The 16,090-nt window shown below is 54.2% G+C and overlaps 2 protein-coding genes across 3 annotated transcripts; one reads left to right on the top strand and one right to left on the bottom strand.

The window, feature by feature from the left end:
- Positions 1 to 7,885: 7,885 nt before the first annotated feature.
- Positions 7,886 to 12,153, top strand: C1QTNF4 (C1q and TNF related 4). The gene is made up of 2 exons (XM_060017409.1): positions 7,886 to 8,045; positions 11,026 to 12,153. Exon 2 carries the CDS (start codon positions 11,031 to 11,033, stop codon positions 12,003 to 12,005), a length of 975 nt encoding a protein of 324 aa, XP_059873392.1. The 5' UTR covers positions 7,886 to 8,045; positions 11,026 to 11,030; the 3' UTR covers positions 12,006 to 12,153.
- Positions 12,154 to 13,107: 954 nt separating this feature from the next.
- Positions 13,108 to 14,999, bottom strand: FAM180B (family with sequence similarity 180 member B). Of its 2 annotated transcripts, XM_060017406.1 has the most exons (3): positions 14,831 to 14,999; positions 13,929 to 13,999; positions 13,108 to 13,734 (listed from the first exon to the last, which is right to left on the bottom strand). In XM_060017406.1, the coding sequence occupies exons 1-3, from the start codon at positions 14,913 to 14,915 to the stop codon at positions 13,339 to 13,341; spliced, it is 552 nt and encodes a 183-aa protein (XP_059873389.1). In that variant the 5' UTR covers positions 14,916 to 14,999; the 3' UTR covers positions 13,108 to 13,338. The 2 variants fall into 2 exon arrangements, with proteins under 2 accessions (XP_059873389.1, XP_059873391.1); XM_060017408.1 differs by lacking the exon at positions 13,929 to 13,999 and having other exon boundaries at positions 14,831 to 14,937.
- Between the last annotated feature and the right edge of the window lie 1,091 nt (positions 15,000 to 16,090).

Genomic DNA, 16,090 nt, shown 5'->3' with positions numbered 1-16,090 from the left:
CGTGGGGAAGAACTGCCTGGAGCTGTCAGTGGCACAGGAACCACAGGGCAAAGTCGAATCAAGAAGGAAGGGCATGTTGGCCATGGAATGAGTGGGTGAGCAAATAAATAAATAGTCCTAGAACAATAACTTGAAGAGATTAGAGTTACTATCTCACGTTTAGAGACTTAGATGGGAATGTGGCACATGAGACAGGAGGCTCTGAAATAGAAAATGAGGGTAGCCCATTTGCAGAAAATCCTTGGACAGGAAAAGGGGCAGAGCTGAAGAAACCAGCGTGGCTGTATGGAGAGCTCCCTGACAGGCTCACAAATGAAAAGGCAGGTATAAGAGAAGAAGGCTGAAGTCCTTGATAAAATGAGACTCGGAAAAAGTGCGGACAGTAAAAGACGTTGTTGGTTATGTTCAGAGCAAGAGGAATAAAGACAGGATAGGGTTCCACTTGGGGAAAAGGTGCCAGGTTAGCAGTTGTCGGAAAGCAGAATACTCAACCCCGATTCTCCTCACTCTCCATCGAAGAAAAGCATTTCTAAACTGGAATGAGTCAAGCAAAGCTTCAGATAGAGGAAGTTGAAACTCCAAAGGGAGAGAAGAGAAGTAAACCTAAGCACCCAGCCATTTAAATGAGTTGCAAATCCCGAGGTGTTAAACCTTTGCAGAGAAGATTCTGGAACCCTTGCCAACGTAGCTGATAAAACTGTGGACAAAAGGAAAGGGGCCCCAATGCCCGATGGCTGCAAATGTCCCGGTGCTAGAAAAGAGGAAGAGGTAGATTCTGGAAACTCTAGGTGGGTATACTTCCGGTGAATTCCCAAATTTATTCTAGAATATCATATTAAACTGTGGGTTTGAGAACACCTAGAAAAAGAATTGGTACCTTCACTAAAAACAAGATAGAGTAAATAATAATGTCAACAATAATATAGTTTGTTATTATTTATTTGGAAGGCCACTAGGAAAATTTCCTTGGACATAGCGTACCCCGTTTCCAGTTAGACATCAGGTGCCTCCCAACTGAGGAGACAGCCAGGAAAACAGTGACCTCCAAGATTGCCCAGTCGGGTGGATCTCTAGCCCATTTAACCACTGTGCCCCTCCCCCCAAGTTGGTTATTCGGTTGATGTGAATCTGGGGAGAAGTCTTAAATTTCATGCTTCTAGATTCTGCATTTGGTCAGCTCAGTAGTTAATCGTGTCTGCCACACTCACAGTGCAGGTGGTACCACTATTGGAAGGAAAAGCTAATATTTGGATGTCAGAATCAAGATTCTAAAATATCCTGAAACAGTGAGCTGAAACCCACAGGATGAATTTAAAAGAAGTGGAAAGACCTGCATTTATATGTATTTTAAAACATCAGCTGCACCAGCACAGGATGAAGGAAGTTTGGCCTGACGGTGCTTGTGAAAAAGGCTGAGGGCTTTCAGCCGACCTCAGGTTGTATAGAAGCCAGCAGGAACCAAGCAGCTGCTCAAAAAGATACTGGTTCTCCCTGCCTCTTTAAAATAAATTTATTTATTTATTTTATTTTTGGCTGTGTTGGGTCTTTGTTGCTGCGTGCGGGCTTTCTCTAGTTGCAGCGAGCAGGCTTCTCATTGCGATGGCTTCTCTTGTTGCGGAGCACAGGCTCTAGGGCACGCGGGCTTCAGTAGTTTTGACTCACGGGCTCTAGAGCACAGGCTTAGTAGTTATGGCACATGAGTGTAGTTGCTCCATGGCATGTGGGACCTTCCCGGACCAGGGCTCGAACCCGTGTCCCCTACATTGGCAGGCAGATTCTTAACCACTGCACCACCGGGGAAGTCCCTTCCTGCCTTTTTTAATTTTAGGTGCAAAAGGGTAAAACAGTGGAAAGTATGTCTTTCTCCCATAATCATTCCTCTTCCCAGGAGGCAACTGCTGTTAACAGTTTCTAGAAGATTCTCTCAGAGGTATTCCATGCACATAAAAGCAAATGCATACTTTTTTTTTAAAAAAGAAATGGTAGGGGCTAGGGTCTTCCCTGGTGGCGCAGTGGTTGGGAGTCTGCCTGCTGATGCAGGGGACACGGGTTCGTGCCCCGGTCTGGGAAGATGCCGCGGAGCGGCTAGGCCCATGAGCCATGGCTGCTGAGCCTGCACATCCGGAGCCTGTGCTCTACAACGGGAGAGGCCACAACAGTGAGAGGCCCGCGTACCGCAAAAAAAAAAAAAAAATATGTGATCCATTTGGAATTTGTTTTGGTATCAGGTGTGATGTACGGATCCAACTTAAAGTTTTCTAGATGGCTACCTAGTTGTTGCCATACAGTTTATTCAGTCGTATCTTTTCTCCTCTAATTTAAGCTCCCACTTTTATAATATTCTAATTCCAATATGTATTTAGATACATTTGAAATAAATTAAAGTTTTTATTGATATTTCAAATTACTTTTCAAATGAAAGGAATAAATATTCATTGTAGAAAGTTTGGGAAATAGAAAACATTTTACAGAGAAAATAAATATCATCCCTGAACCTAGCATAAATAACAATATTTTTGTTTATCCAGTCTTTTCCTGCATTTTGGTGTTTATCCAATCTTTTCCTGCATAATTATATTCTCTACCTAATTGATAACACTATGTAAGTCCCCCCCCAGTTTTCCATCCCCCAAATCTAGTGTGATCTAAATGCCCAAAGTGGAACCAGTCATCATCTGACCCAGACTGAACATTCTCCCTTCCCCGTCCCCCCCAGATCCCAGTACAAGAGGTGGAATAAACCCCTTCTGACTCTTAAAATTCCTTCACTCCCCCCTCTCATTCTAGTCACCAAGTCCTCTGTATTTTCCCTCCAGAGACTCACAGGCCCTAGATTATGAAGTCCTCTCAATACACATCCGAAGAAACCAGGACCCAGAGAGGGGAAATAACTTGTAAAAGTTGGAGTGCTTTTCACTGCAAGAAACAGAGGACTCAAAATGGCTCCACCATCTTCCATAGTGAGAGGTCCATAGGTAGGGTCTGGAGTTACCTGTTGCCTCCTCTGCCAACATGGGTCAAGGAGGAACAGCAACGGTAGCTCAGGTAATGAGCCTGGGTTTGGGGAGAAACTCAGTAACTGTACTGTATCTTCAGTCCAATTTTGACACGTTCTGTTTCCCCCAGTATTCCAACTATCTATTGCTGCAGTAACCCAAAAGTTTCTGGTTTAAAACAATAACAATCAATTCTGTCCCTAGTGGGTCTGGACATACACTGGGTTCAGCCAGGTAGTTCTCGTTCGGAGTCCTTCGTACAGTTGCAGTCGGACAGTGACTGGGCCCAGAGTCAACTTGAAGGCTTCCTCGCTCATACTGCAAACAGTGGATGCTGGAACCTCAGCTGCGGTCAGGGCCAGCTTCACAGGCTGCAACGTGTACAGCTACACAAGGTCCCACACTTAGAAGGTCTCTATGCATGGTTTAATGATGTTGTGACCCTCTAAATTCTTAATTTTTGAACAAGGGGTCCTACCTTTTCATTTTGCACTGAACCTTGAAAATTAGATAACTGGTCCTGACTGGGGCTGTTGGCCACAACATCTGCACATGGCCTTTCCATGTGGCCTGGGCTTTCTCACATCATGATGGCTGGATTCCAAGTGTGAGTTTCAAGAGAGAGCGCCAGGCAGAAGCAGCATCACCTTTCACGCCCAACCTAGGTCTTCCTCTTAGAGGGGAGTGGCATGGTGTAAGAAGAGCAGGGTGGGCTGGGAGATGCTATCACGCTGTCTTTGGAAGATGCACTTTGCCACATCTGGTCAGGAGCAGGCCACCTCCGCATTTCTGGCCTCAACCTCCCCGTCTGCAGACGGGACCTGGGGGTTCCCTTCTGGGAAAAAGGCCAACAGAGGGGAACTTGACCCTCACAGCCGCTCCCAACTGCCTCCATTCTGCGTTGTTTACCAGGTGCTCAGAGGCATTGGAACCAGGGGCAGTGGGGCCAGGAGCCCAGCCCAGGAGCTCTAAATGTCTACTCCCCTGGAAAGCTGAAACCTCTAAGGAAGGCAGGGACTCAGCGCCCTGACATCTGCTTCTCCTGCCAGCATCTCTGCTTGGCTGACGATTCCTCCTCTTTCATTTCTCCCTGGGGCTTGTTGTTGTCTTTCTTATTAGCTTCCCTTCAACTCCCAGCAAGGTCCCTAGACTCTGAGCTCTGCTAATTCCCCTGTAAGCCACTGGCAAGCCAGGAAGCTAATTAAATTGTGAGCTTGTGCGCGCGCGCTCTCTCTGTCAGTCTCTGCAGCTCTTCTTAGTTTCTCTTCCACCTGTCTCTTCCCTTTATCTTCCTTAGAGATCTCCCTGCCTCTCCTCACCTCTTCTGTCCCGCACTTAGAAGGGCTCTGTGCATGGTTTAATGCTGCCTTTCACTCTGTGGTAGGAGTAATCTTAAATACTGCTCTGAGCCCTAAGCCCCTGTGGCAGGATAAACCAATTTCCTTAGCTCAGCATTTAAGCCCTACAACACCTCACCTGCCAGGCCTCCTTCACAAACCCTTCCCTCTTCAACTGAGCCACATACAGGCCGATCTATGCTACCTCCACACCTTTGCTCACACTCTTACCTTAGACTGGATCCCATTCCCTACTCCTCTATCAGCACTATGTAAAATCCTCACCATCCTTTTTTTTTTTTTTTTAGTTTTTTTTTTCTTTGGCCATGCTGCGCAGCATGTGGGATCTTAGGTCCCCAACCAGGGATTGAACCCATGCCCCGTGCATGGATGCGCAGAGTCTTAACCACTGGACCGCCAGGGAAGTCCCTCCTAATAACTTCTGCATACATCTCATTGACCAGGCCTAGCTGCCGGAGACAATGGGTACATTGCCTCCCTTCAAACTCAAGAGCCCATTCCTCATTTTACAGATGAAAAATTAAGGCCCCGGGGCTTCCCTGATGGCGCAGTGGTTGAGAGTCCACCTGCCGATGCAGGGGACACGGGTTCGTGCCCCGGTCTGAGAAGATCCCACATGCCGCGGAGCGACTGGGCTCGTGAGCCATGGCCGCTGAGCCTGCGCGTCCGGAGCCTGTGCTCCGCACGGGAGAGGCCACAACAGTGAGAGGCCCGCGTACAGAAAAAAAAAAAAAAAAATTAAGGCCCATAGAGGATCAAAGAATTCAGGAGGCCGCAGAGCACAGTGGCTAAGGACTGGGTTTTGGAGCCAGACAGACCTGGCTTTGAATCCTACCTCTGCATTAACCTCTTTATTCCTCGTTTGTAAAATTGGGTTAGTGACATCTACTTCAGGGGATGTTAAGAAATTAAATAAGGGGACTTCCCTGGCAGTCCAGTGGTTAAGACTCCATGCTTCCATTGCAGGGGGACAGGTTCGATCCCTGGGAACTAAGATCCCGCATGCCTCACAGCACAGCCAAAAATAAATTAAAAAATAAACAAATAATAGAAACTAAATAAGATAATGGGCGAAATGAAAAAGCACTTAACACAGTTATCGTTCATTGTCTCAGTTCGGTTTCCCCCCAAAAGCCGACCCTGAGGCAGATTTGGATACAAGTAGTTTATTTAGGAGGTGATCCCAGAAGCAGGGTGAGAGAGTGGGGGAGTGAGACAAGCAAGAGAGGAAAGCAAGCAAAGCATCCCGGGTAAGCAAGCTTTCCCCATGGACAGCTTAGGTTCCATTCTGCTGGAGTCTTTCTGAGACTGGAACAGGCCTGGGAATCGGAAATTGCCCCACTTTCAGAGGGACTGAAAGCTAGAGGATTTATCCACTAACTCTGGGCCCTCCTTGGTGGAGGGTTACCCTGGGGGCGTTAATTCCCCACGTCCAGCCTGCCCCACACTCACGTCCAAAGCTGGGAATGCCACAGGAGAGACACAGGGAGCAAGTTCAGAAACTGTCTACAGGTGACCTCCAAGTAGGCCTGGGGGCTTGACTGGGGGCACTGGTAGCATGTGCTACACCCAATGAAAGGAACTTGCTATGACAATGATCACTGTGTTGTGGTAGGAGCAGACAGGAGCTAGAGCCTAGCCCTAGGGCTCTTCTCTGAACCCTGCTGCCTCCTAACTTCATTCGGGTGCACCCCCAGCCTGCCCAGCCTGCCTAGATGCCCACCAGTACATGGCGTGCTGCTGCTCTGTATCCCTTTGCCAGTGGCCTCCACCTTGTCCCATCCCTTGAAGCAAAAACCCTGCTGTCATCTGCCTCCACCACCTGTCTCCAGAGAAATGAAATGAACAGTTCATTTCTCTGCTGAAATGCTTTTGTGGACCCAGGGAAAGTGTCAGATGGCTTTCAGCCTGAGACAGACCCCCAGTGGTTTAACTGCTCTGCCCTGAGAGTCCTGCCTTCTTCCCATTCCTCCCACTGTTGGAATCACACCTTCAAAATGCACCTTCAAGATGGCAACCCCGACCTCCTTGTCCAGAAGAAGGCTTGTGGCTGCCGCAGATTGGCTTCCTGCCTTCCCCAGCCCTCCTAGACCTCCCCCCACACCCACCTAGGCCTTTTCAGGCTGGTGAAGGAGGCAAAAGATGGTCCTGAAAGGCTAGACAGGTGCTTCACCCTCTGTCCCCAAATGCCCCCATGCCCAGGCCGAAACGCCTCCATCCATCCCTTTCTATTGAGGCACGTATCGATTCATTTTATCGTTCCCTCAGCACCCTGGAGAACACTTAATGAGTTCATCATCACCGTCAACACCTTCAGGAGGACTAACCCATGTTGGATTAACTGGGGTCGTGTAAGTTTTGATAGTTCCAGAAGGAGAGCCCCAGAGGACAGGGGATTTCACGGGGCGCCAGGCTTCTCAGAATCCACACAGAGGGTCTGTGGCAGAGCCAGGACTAGAGCTCAGGCCCCCTGAGTCAATCGGGGGGGTAGGCAGAGGGGTCCTGCTCTGGCAGCTGAAGAGTGGGGCTCTTCAAAAGCCATCCATTTGGTCAGCATCTACTGAGAGCCAGGCAGGTCGTCCCCTGCACAGCTGTCAGGACCGCAGACCCCCTGAGGTGGGTGCCAGAGTCCAGAGTGGAAGCCATGGAGGGGCCTCGGCGAGTGCTGTGGTGCGAAGACAGCTGTTCCAGCCCTGGTGTCCTGCTGGGTCCTGCCACCCCGGCCCAGCTAGGCAGGGTGTCAGTGTCCCTCTGCAAACAGGCCCTTGGAGCCCTCCCATCGCCCTTCTCAACCCTCTCCCTCCTTGCGGACGCTGTGGAAGCAGCCTTTCTGCCAACACTCAATTCTGCCCCAAGGACTCCCCTCCTTCCTCAACCACTACCCAGGGGGCACAGGCTGACCCTCTGATGTCTGCGGGTTTTGTCTTCCTCCTTCCGTCGTTACCAACCACAGACATTTTCCGATTTGGAGGTGAAATGTCAGGTCACTGTAAGCCCTTCCTTTACTGGCAGCATTGATTCATTTATCCTTCTCTTCCCTCAGACCCCCTCCCCCGGTGCCACTCAGCTTGGACATCTGTCCCAGCCAAACTCTCACCTTCCACTGTCCTTGCAGTCCAGAGGCTAGTCCAGTCTCTGCGCCCTGCTCCAGTCCCCTCTCCTCAAACCAGGGAGAAGGCTGGTCTGTAGAGTGCCCTGAGCCACCGCTAGGTTGACCTCTGCCTCAGTTTCCCCATCTGCTAACTTGGATTAATGATGCCTGCTCTCCAGACCCAGAGGAGGAAGCTTTAGGGAGGTCACGGAAGAAGAGCCCGGTGCTCGCGCTGCCTGCGCGGGGGGCCTTCTTCTTGCGGTGCCCCTGGGCCCTGCGGCTCGGCTCCCCGGCCTCGGCGCGCCCCTCCCTCTCGCTTCCCCTCCCGCTTCTCCCCCTGCCCGCCCCTACCCTGCCTCTCCTCGCGCTGTCCCGGAGCGTAGCTCTTCAGCAGCCCTTTTTCCCTCGCTGCCCCGCCACCCCGGGGTCCCAGCGCCCCGCCCGCCGCCGCCGCCGCCGCCGCCGGCCCCGCCAGGCCCGGCCCCGCCGCAGCGCGGGCGGTCAGTGCGCAGCCCGGCGCCCGCCCGGAGCCCAGAGCCCGGAGCCCGGAGCCGGATCGCGGGCTCGGAGGGAAGCCGACCGACCGCCGCCCCCAGCCAGGTGAGGGCTACTCTGGGGCGCGGGGAGCCAGGCTTTCTCCTTGACTGGAAGCGGGGGCCGGGGAATTGGGTCCTTTTTCCCTGAAAGGAGGACCTGGGAGCTTTTTTTCATGAAAGAGGCTCAAGGGCTTTTACTCTGAAGGGATGGATAAAGGAAGGTCTGGGGGAGAGAGGGTCTGGGGTACCGTTTTCCGAGGGTTTTTTTTTTTTTTTTTTTTCATGAGAAAGGATTAATTGGCTTCCTCTGTGAAAGGGGGACTTATCTTCTTGGGAGCCTGAGGGGTTTTCAAGGTAGGTGGGGAAGGAGGTTTGGGCAGAGCTTGAGGGAGGGGGTGACTGGGAATTGAGGTTTGGAAGGGAGGGGTCTCTAGAATCCCCTTAGCCTGACATGGCTGTACCTCCACCCTCGGTTCCAGGGTTCTGGGTCTGTCCAGCGCACTGTGTCCTAGTTTTTTCTCTTTGAGGATGATTATTTTCAGCCTCACCTGGATGGAGCTAGGAACAGCCATTTCCTTCCCTGGAGCTGTGATGCCCACCTGACACCCGCTACCTCTGACCTGCTCTGGGAAGGGGGTTTAGGGAAGGATGGGGACCCACAGATCTGAGAAATGGGCAGTGGTAGGTGAAATGGAGGCTGGGTACTGGACACACAGAAGGACCCTCTGGCACTGGCAGGAAGGCTTGGCAGGAAGATTACTGAGGGTCGAGTGGGTAGGTGCTCCTGGGGCAAGACCTGCTAGGAGAGCAGCAGTGTCAGGAAGAGTTGAGATGTTCCCAGAAGACAAAAATGTTAAGGATATTTTTTTGGTTGGTTTTGCTTTCTTTCCCTTTCACCCTAGATCCCAAGACTCATTCCACTTCAATTTTTGTGAAAAGTGAAACTGAGGCAGATGACAGGTTGGCTGGAAATAGCTGTGTTTAGAATGGAAAGGTGGTGGAGAGGAAAGCACACTGAATTTGGAATCAACAGACCTCAAGGCTTGCCTCAGTGCTCCATGAGTGGCCTTGGGCCGAAACGCTTCCCCTTTTTGGGCCTTGGCTTTCTCCCCTATAAAACAGGAGAGGGCCCACCTGTCTCGCAGGTTGGCTGTGACACCAGACGTGTCCAAAGAGCTCTGTGAAAGGGACTGCACTGAATACTGTGAGGTGCAATCTTCACTACTGCACATGCCCCCCCTCCCTGCCCCTGCCCTCACCAAGGGTACTGGCTAGCCCCTGGGGCACCTTTGTAAGAATGAGAAAAGGTACTTCCTGTGTAAGGAGAGAGTGTTCAGCTGGGCTAGGGACTTGGGGGTCTTACTATGAGAATTAGAAAAACGCACACTTTCCCCCAGGGGCAGAAATTCCACACAGTTGGGCAAGTAGAATGTGGGTTGGACTCCAGCACCCACCTAACCTCAGACGAACGTCCTTGTGTGCAGCACATCACAGCTGCACCTGGCTACCCTTCTTGACAGGTCCCTGGTGTCTCTAAGAGACACAAAGATACACACACTCCCTGGGCATTTCCCATAGAGGCCCACGGCCTAGACTGTTAACCAGCTCATTTTCTTTTCTGCTTTGCCTCCACTTCAGGCCCTCAGGGTATTCAATCCCCAAAGCCTATGCCCTACTAGGAAGCATTACGTAATTCTACCCTTGGAGAGTTAGTCCTCTGAGTTAAGCAGTGCCTTTACCAAGTTTCCAAGGGTAGGAGTTACTGAACCCTAACCCCTTATGTCAAGAACTTGATCATCAACTATACTCCAATATAAAATTAAAAAATTAATTTAAAAAAACTTGATCAGATCGATTTTCTCAAAAAATTGACTGCAGTGCCATCCAACGAAGGTGTTCACACCTGCCTTCTCAGAGCATACTCACAGTAAGCTTGTGAGGCAGGTCTCCTCCCCAGTTACACAGCGGCAGCCATGCCCAGAGAAATGAAGGAACTTGCCTAAGGTTGCACAGCCTGTAACGGGTAGAGCCAGGACCTGGGCCCAGGTTTAGCTGTCAGTCCTCTCCACTCCACCACTACTACTGAGGAACCAAGCTGCTGACCTCACAGACTTGCCAAAGCCGTGCTGGAATTGTTGCTCTCCCACTCTATCCCCAGTAGCCCCTGGCTCTCTCTTTCCTCTCAGTGACCAGCCCCCAAGCCCAGAGGAAGGCGTCTCTTTCTCTTACTCTGATTTTACAGGGGGAGGGAGCTACCTCAAAGCCCATCTGTTCTGGCCTCTTTAGTGCAAGAAGGGCCCCTGGAGAGTCCAGAGGTCCAGCGTGGGAGCTGACCCTTGACTGGGTCAGAGGCCAGGAAATGGGTCAGGGAGTGGCTATTTCCTTTCCTGCCAAAATGGGGGCTTAACCAGCAGCCATCATGGAGGATATCAGTATAGAGAGCCAGTGCCTGAGAGAGGGGCAGGCTAAGTAAGGACCATAGAACAGACACAGGAAAATGCAGCAAATCGGAGGCTGAAGGAAACTCAGAGACCCCCTGACCACCTTCTGCATTTCCAGGGCCCCTGGGTGTCAAGGAGGAGGGGATGTGTAAGCCCAGCAGACAGGGCTATAGGACCCTCTGACCAGAGCATTTCTGCTTGCATCTATGGTATATGTCTGTGATCTTTCACTTGAAAAAGGAGTTCGGGGGTTACAAAAAAAGAGAGAAAAAAAAAAAAACCAAAACTGGCCTAATCCAATGGTCCCCAAAGTGTGGTCCCTAGACTAGCAACATCTCTGCATTACCTGGGAACCTGTTAGAAATGCAAATTCTTGGGCCTCATACTAGATAAGGTGGGGGTGGGAGCCAACAATGTGTGTTTTAACAGGGTCTCCAGGTGACACTGAGGCCCCATGACGTTTTAAGAACCACTGACCTAGTCCAAGTGTATAGGAAACTAGGAGTCCTAGTTGTGGGTCAAGGGCGGGTCTGTGAAGGGAACCCGTCTCCAGGCCGCCCCTGCCCAACCCTTGTCTCCTTTCCTTCGTGCCTCCCCTCCCAGGCGCCATGCTGCCGCTCCTGCTGGGCCTGCTAGGCCCGGCCGCCTGCTGGGCCCTGGGCCCAGCTCTGGGCTCGACAGAGCTGCGCTCAGCCTTCTCGGCAGCACGCATCACCCCCCTGGAGGGCACGTCGGAGATGGCGGTGACCTTCGACAAGGTGTACGTGAACATCGGGGGCGACTTCGACGCGGCCACCGGTCAGTTCCGCTGCCGCGTGCCCGGTGCCTACTTCTTCTCCTTCACGGCTGGCAAGGCCCCGCACAAGAGCCTGTCGGTGATGCTGGTGCGTAACCGCGACGAGGTGCAGGCACTGGCCTTCGACGAGCAGCGGCGGCCCGCCACGCGGCACGCCGCCAGCCAGAGCGCCATGCTGCAGCTCGACTACGGCGACACGGTGTGGCTGCGGCTGCACGGCGCCCAGCAGTACGCGCTCGGGGCACCCGGCGCCACCTTCAGCGGCTACCTGGTGTACGCCGACGCCGACGCGCCTGCGCGCGGGCCGCCCGCGCCCCCGGAGCCGCGCTCGGCCTTCTCGGCGGCGCGCACGCGCAGCCTGGTGGGCTCGGACGCGGGCCCGGGGCCGCGGCACCGGCCCCTAGCCTTCGACACTGAGCTCGTCAACATCGGCGGCGACTTCGACGCGGCGGCTGGCGTGTTCCGCTGCCGCCTGCCCGGCGCCTACTTCTTCTCCTTCACGCTGGGCAAGCTGCCGCGCAAGACGCTGTCGGTGAAGCTGATGAAGAACCGCGACGAGGTGCAGGCCATGATTTACGACGACGGCACATCGCGGCGTCGCGAGATGCAGAGCCAGAGCGTGATGCTGGCGCTACGGCGCGGCGACGCCGTCTGGCTGCTCAGCCACGACCACGACGGCTACGGCGCCTACAGCAACCATGGCAAGTACATCACCTTCTCTGGCTTCCTGGTGTACCCCGACCTTATCCCCGCCGGCCCGCCCGGCCTCGGGCCTCCGGAGCTCTGAGCCACGACCCGGAGAGGAGCCCCGGGCAGCCTGGGGCGTGCATGCCAAGACGGGACCGCGGCCCGACATGTCCCGCCGGCGCGAGCATGACGGCCCGCCCAGCGTGGCTGGACTCTGCGAATAAAGTGGGCCTGCGCCGGCGCCTGTCTGCCGGGGTCCTGCGCTTTGTCTTGACTGCGACGCTTTTGTCTCGGGCGGGGCGGGAGGGACTGACTACAGCTGGCCCCGGGTGGGGGTCGGAGGGCAGAGGGCAGCATTCAGTCAGGCCTTGGGAGGGCGAGGAGGTGGGAATTTGATTGAACCCTACTTGCCTAACCCCGATTTGGGCCTCCCCTTCATGTCCCATTCCAGTCAGTCCCTGTAATTCCTCCCCGTTGACCTACGACGTTACTTTTAGGGCCCATCTGGTTCTTTTTTGTGACAAGGGACTTCACCCCGCTGCCTCACTGGGGCTATGGGATTCAAGGAAACGGTACATTCCTTTTCCCAGTAGGGCGTGCGCATGGGACAAGCAGTTGATATCTGGTTGCCCTGATTCCTGCCCTCCCGGGATGAGGAGGGTGGTTTGCTCAAGGCACTGGTTAAACAGCTTACTCTGACAACAGAAGGACACAGGGCTGCAGGAGGCTAGAACAGAACATTTTATGGGATGAGCTACACAGGATCAGGACTACACCAGCCAGCCTCAGTCCCCTTCCAGCCTTACTCCCTCCTCTGAGCCTTGTCGATATGGACCAAAAAACACTTCTCACTTCCCTGCCCCCCAGAAGATAATGTTCCTCAACCTGCTTCCCTCCATTCCTCCAACAGACTGACCTAAAAATGTCCAGCCTATTCTCCTAGCCCACATGGGGTACTTGGAGGCTTAGGGACCCCCAGAGCCGTGGTTGGGTTTAAAAGAGGTGTCTACATTAGGACTGGGCACTGAGCACTTACGAGTTTCCTGTAGATTCTGCCTGTCATGGGACTGCCTAGGTAGGAGCTGGAGGGTCTGACCTGGCCTTACTTGGGAGCTTCCCTTTCAGCATCCCTTAAACACACTTCTCAACCCTGACCCCTACACCCCCTGCCCCCCACCCCCACCCCGCCACACACACTGCCTGCAAGTCCTGCCCTTAGGTCTGTGCCTGCTGCCTGGGACCCAGAGCCTGGGCCCAGGGAAGAAGATGGGGGAGGGGTAAGCTGGGGTCTGGGGTACAAGCCGAGCCCAGAGGCCCGAACACAGTGGGAAAAACCAGGTGCCAGATGGAGGCCCCTGGCCAAGATGGGTCTGGCTCAGGTAGGGGGCGGGGTGGAGGGGGCTGGGGTGGGAATGACAGGCAGAAGGGGAGGGTTAGGGGAAGGGGTCAAGGGTAGAGGCCGAGGGCCCCAGAGAAGGGGGCTGGCCCTGGGGGCAGAAGCCCTTGCACAGGTCCCAGAGTGTTTCCTGTGCCAGGAGGGCGAAGACCTGGGCCCAGCGACCTCTCTCCTGAGCCTCACTAGCCACAGGGAGCCGGTAGACACAGGACAGGCCTGTGAGGAGCAGATGTTCGAAGTCCCAAGGGCTAAGAGGGGGTCCCTTCCGCAGGTCCTGGAACTGCTGCAGCCGCTGCTCAGCACCCTCCAAGTCCCTGGGCACATGGTGCTGCAGGAGGAGACTGAGCCGGCGGCCTGGACGTGTGGATGCCAGTTCCTCGTCCTGGATGTGCAGCTGCCCCATGATATCCAGCTCCAGCCCAGACCAGAGCAGCTGCAAGGGGAGCCATGTAAGGGGTGGGCTGGGGCCTAGGGAGCGGGGCCGGGGGGGCATAAGCAGGCAGCAGGACCCATGCTGGGTTGGCTCCCCTCCCCCAGCAGCCCCAGCTTGAGGCATCCCCCTTCCCAACCCTGAGCTTAGGGACATCTGGACACTCCCACCCCCATGTCCCAGGCTGGAGGAAAGACCTCAAACATCACTTCCGGGACCTCTGGCTCCTGCAGGCCACCTCCCACGTTGGTGCTGTCCATGGGCTGCCCTGGGGCAGCAGAGAGGAGGTCAGGGCCCTGCCAAGCTCCACCCTGAACACCCCAGCCTCCCACGAGTCCCTTCAAGCTGCCTGGTAGGGGTGCCTAGAGGTTCTTCTATCTACAAAGGAGCAGGAATGCCATCCCATGCCCACCTCCCCTACACACATACGCACATTGACATTCACTCTCTCATTTACAAGGCATAGTCTTGTGATCCCAAAAGCATCATCCCAAACCCAGATACTGTCTTGGCAAACGTCCAGGACTCCTCCTGGAACTTCTACAGTTCACTTGGCCAGGAGCTCCAGGCCAACGGGTCACAAGACACTTCACTTCCCATTTCTCCTTCCTATATAATCATCTAGGGACAGCGTGACCTGAAACTGCCAGTGACCCTCCCCAAAGGTCAAGGACCCCTTTGAGAAGAACCTCTTTCTTTCCTGCTTCTCGGTAAGTGACCGTGTGCAAGGCAGGGAGGCCAGGCAAGGCAGGATGTCTGTTGCAGCTTCCTTCACCCCTCTTCTGGGGTGCTGCCTAAACCTTGGAATGATTGTCCTAAGCCCAGGGCAGGTTAAGAGGTCCTCCTTTGCACACCAGCCAGAATAAGCCCCAGGCCCATTGAGAGCACCTAGGGCTATCTCCCCTCACTTCACCCCGACCTTTCTGGTTCTGGGTGGGGCCCACACCTTTCCCTCCCCCACCCCACAGCGCAGGTCAGCCTGCTACCCGTCATGCCCTCAGTTCCTAAGCCCTGCTAGGCTCAGATAGGACCAAGTGTAACTGCTGTCAGCCAGCAGCCTTCCTTGGCTCCTGTCCACCCCACCCTAAGGCCCCGGTACCTGCACGGTGCTGGGTTGTAGTCACTCCAGGGAGGAGGCAAATGGCTACCATTAACCAAGCCAGGAACTGCATCGTCCCAGCCATGGCCCACACGTCCTCTGAGTCTTATTCTCCCCGGCTGCTCTCTGCACCTCTGTCCGCCTCCCACACACCAGGGCTCCAACCTTCCACTGCAGGCTCCAGCCGTTCCCTGCTTGGCGTGTCATTCTTCCGTGCTTAACAGGGAGGGGCTGGCTCTGGCTTCCTAGGGGCTCTTTCCATCCCACAGAAATGTGTAATCTGTGGTTGTTGGCAGGAAGAGCCTGGCTCCTGGCTTGTCAGGCCCTTAGCTTATTCCTGCCCAGATGGGCGGGATGCTTAGTTAATAGGAAGAAGGTGTTTGGTAGCAAACAGCTCTGACTTAGCCCTCCAAAAAGGTAGGCAAGAGGGGGGCTTCCCTGGTGGTGCAGTGGTTAAGAACCCGCCTGCCAATGCAGGGGACACAGGTTTGGGCCCTGGTCTGGGAAAATCCCACATGCCACGGAGCAACTAAGCCCGTGCACCACAACTACTGAGCCCACGTGCCACAACTACCGAAGCCTGCACACCTAGAGCCCGTGCTCCGCAACAAGAGAAGCCACTGCAATAAGCCTGCGCACCGCAACAAAGAGTAGCCCCCGCTCGCCACAACTAGAGAAAGCCCGCGCGTCGCAACTACAGAAGGCCCGCGCACAGCAACGAAGACCCAACACAGCCAAAAATAAATAATTTTTTTTTAATTTAAAAAAAAAAAAAAGGTAGGCAAGAGCCCAGGCGGTTACACTACTATCTGTCGTCACCCCCAAAACATTCTGCAGTTGAGTCCAGCCCCTGACACCCAGTCCAGCCCAGCCTCCAGGGAGCCCCTCAGTAGCCAAGAGCAACAGCTACAAAGCCTGATCTTCCAACTGCCTGGTGTGCTGGCTGAGCGGCCCACCGACAGGCAGAGAAACACTCCCACCTCAGGCACGCGGCCAGGGGCTGAAGAGACTGCACACTGGCCAGGTGCGGAGTGCTGCTTCCTGGCAGACAGACCTGCAGCTCCTGATTGTCTTTTGCCCCAGACTGGGACCCCCTTTGCTTGCTTACAGCATTCTCAGCTCAGGCCAGAGTGCAGGAAGATTCCCTTAGCCCAAGCATGATGGGCTGTCAGCTTGCAGGGAGCAGGACACAGGGTTCAAAATGAGCTGAAGCTCTTCTTGGCTCTGACTGTTGGCCCATGGAACCCTGTGATTGTTTGC

This window comes from Delphinus delphis, chromosome 8, assembly GCF_949987515.2.
Source record: "Delphinus delphis chromosome 8, mDelDel1.2, whole genome shotgun sequence".
NCBI lineage: Eukaryota > Metazoa > Chordata > Mammalia > Artiodactyla > Delphinidae > Delphinus > Delphinus delphis.
Note: the sequence above shows the minus strand (reverse complement) of the source record. Positions and strands in the feature narration are given on the sequence as shown.

Coding starts and splice junctions, on each gene's coding strand:
- FAM180B (XM_060017406.1), bottom strand. CDS start 14,915: ATGGCTGGGACGATGCAGTTCCTGGCTTGGTTAATGGTAGCCATTTGC. Junction 14,000..14,830: donor TACAACCCAGCACCGTGCAG/GTACCGGGGCCT, acceptor CTGCTGCCCCAG/GGCAGCCCATGGACAGCACC. Junction 13,735..13,928: donor TCCCGGAAGTGATGTTTGAG/GTCTTTCCTCCA, acceptor CTCCCCTTGCAG/CTGCTCTGGTCTGGGCTGGA.
- C1QTNF4 (XM_060017409.1), top strand. CDS start 11,031: ATGCTGCCGCTCCTGCTGGGCCTGCTAGGCCCGGCCGCCTGCTGGGCC.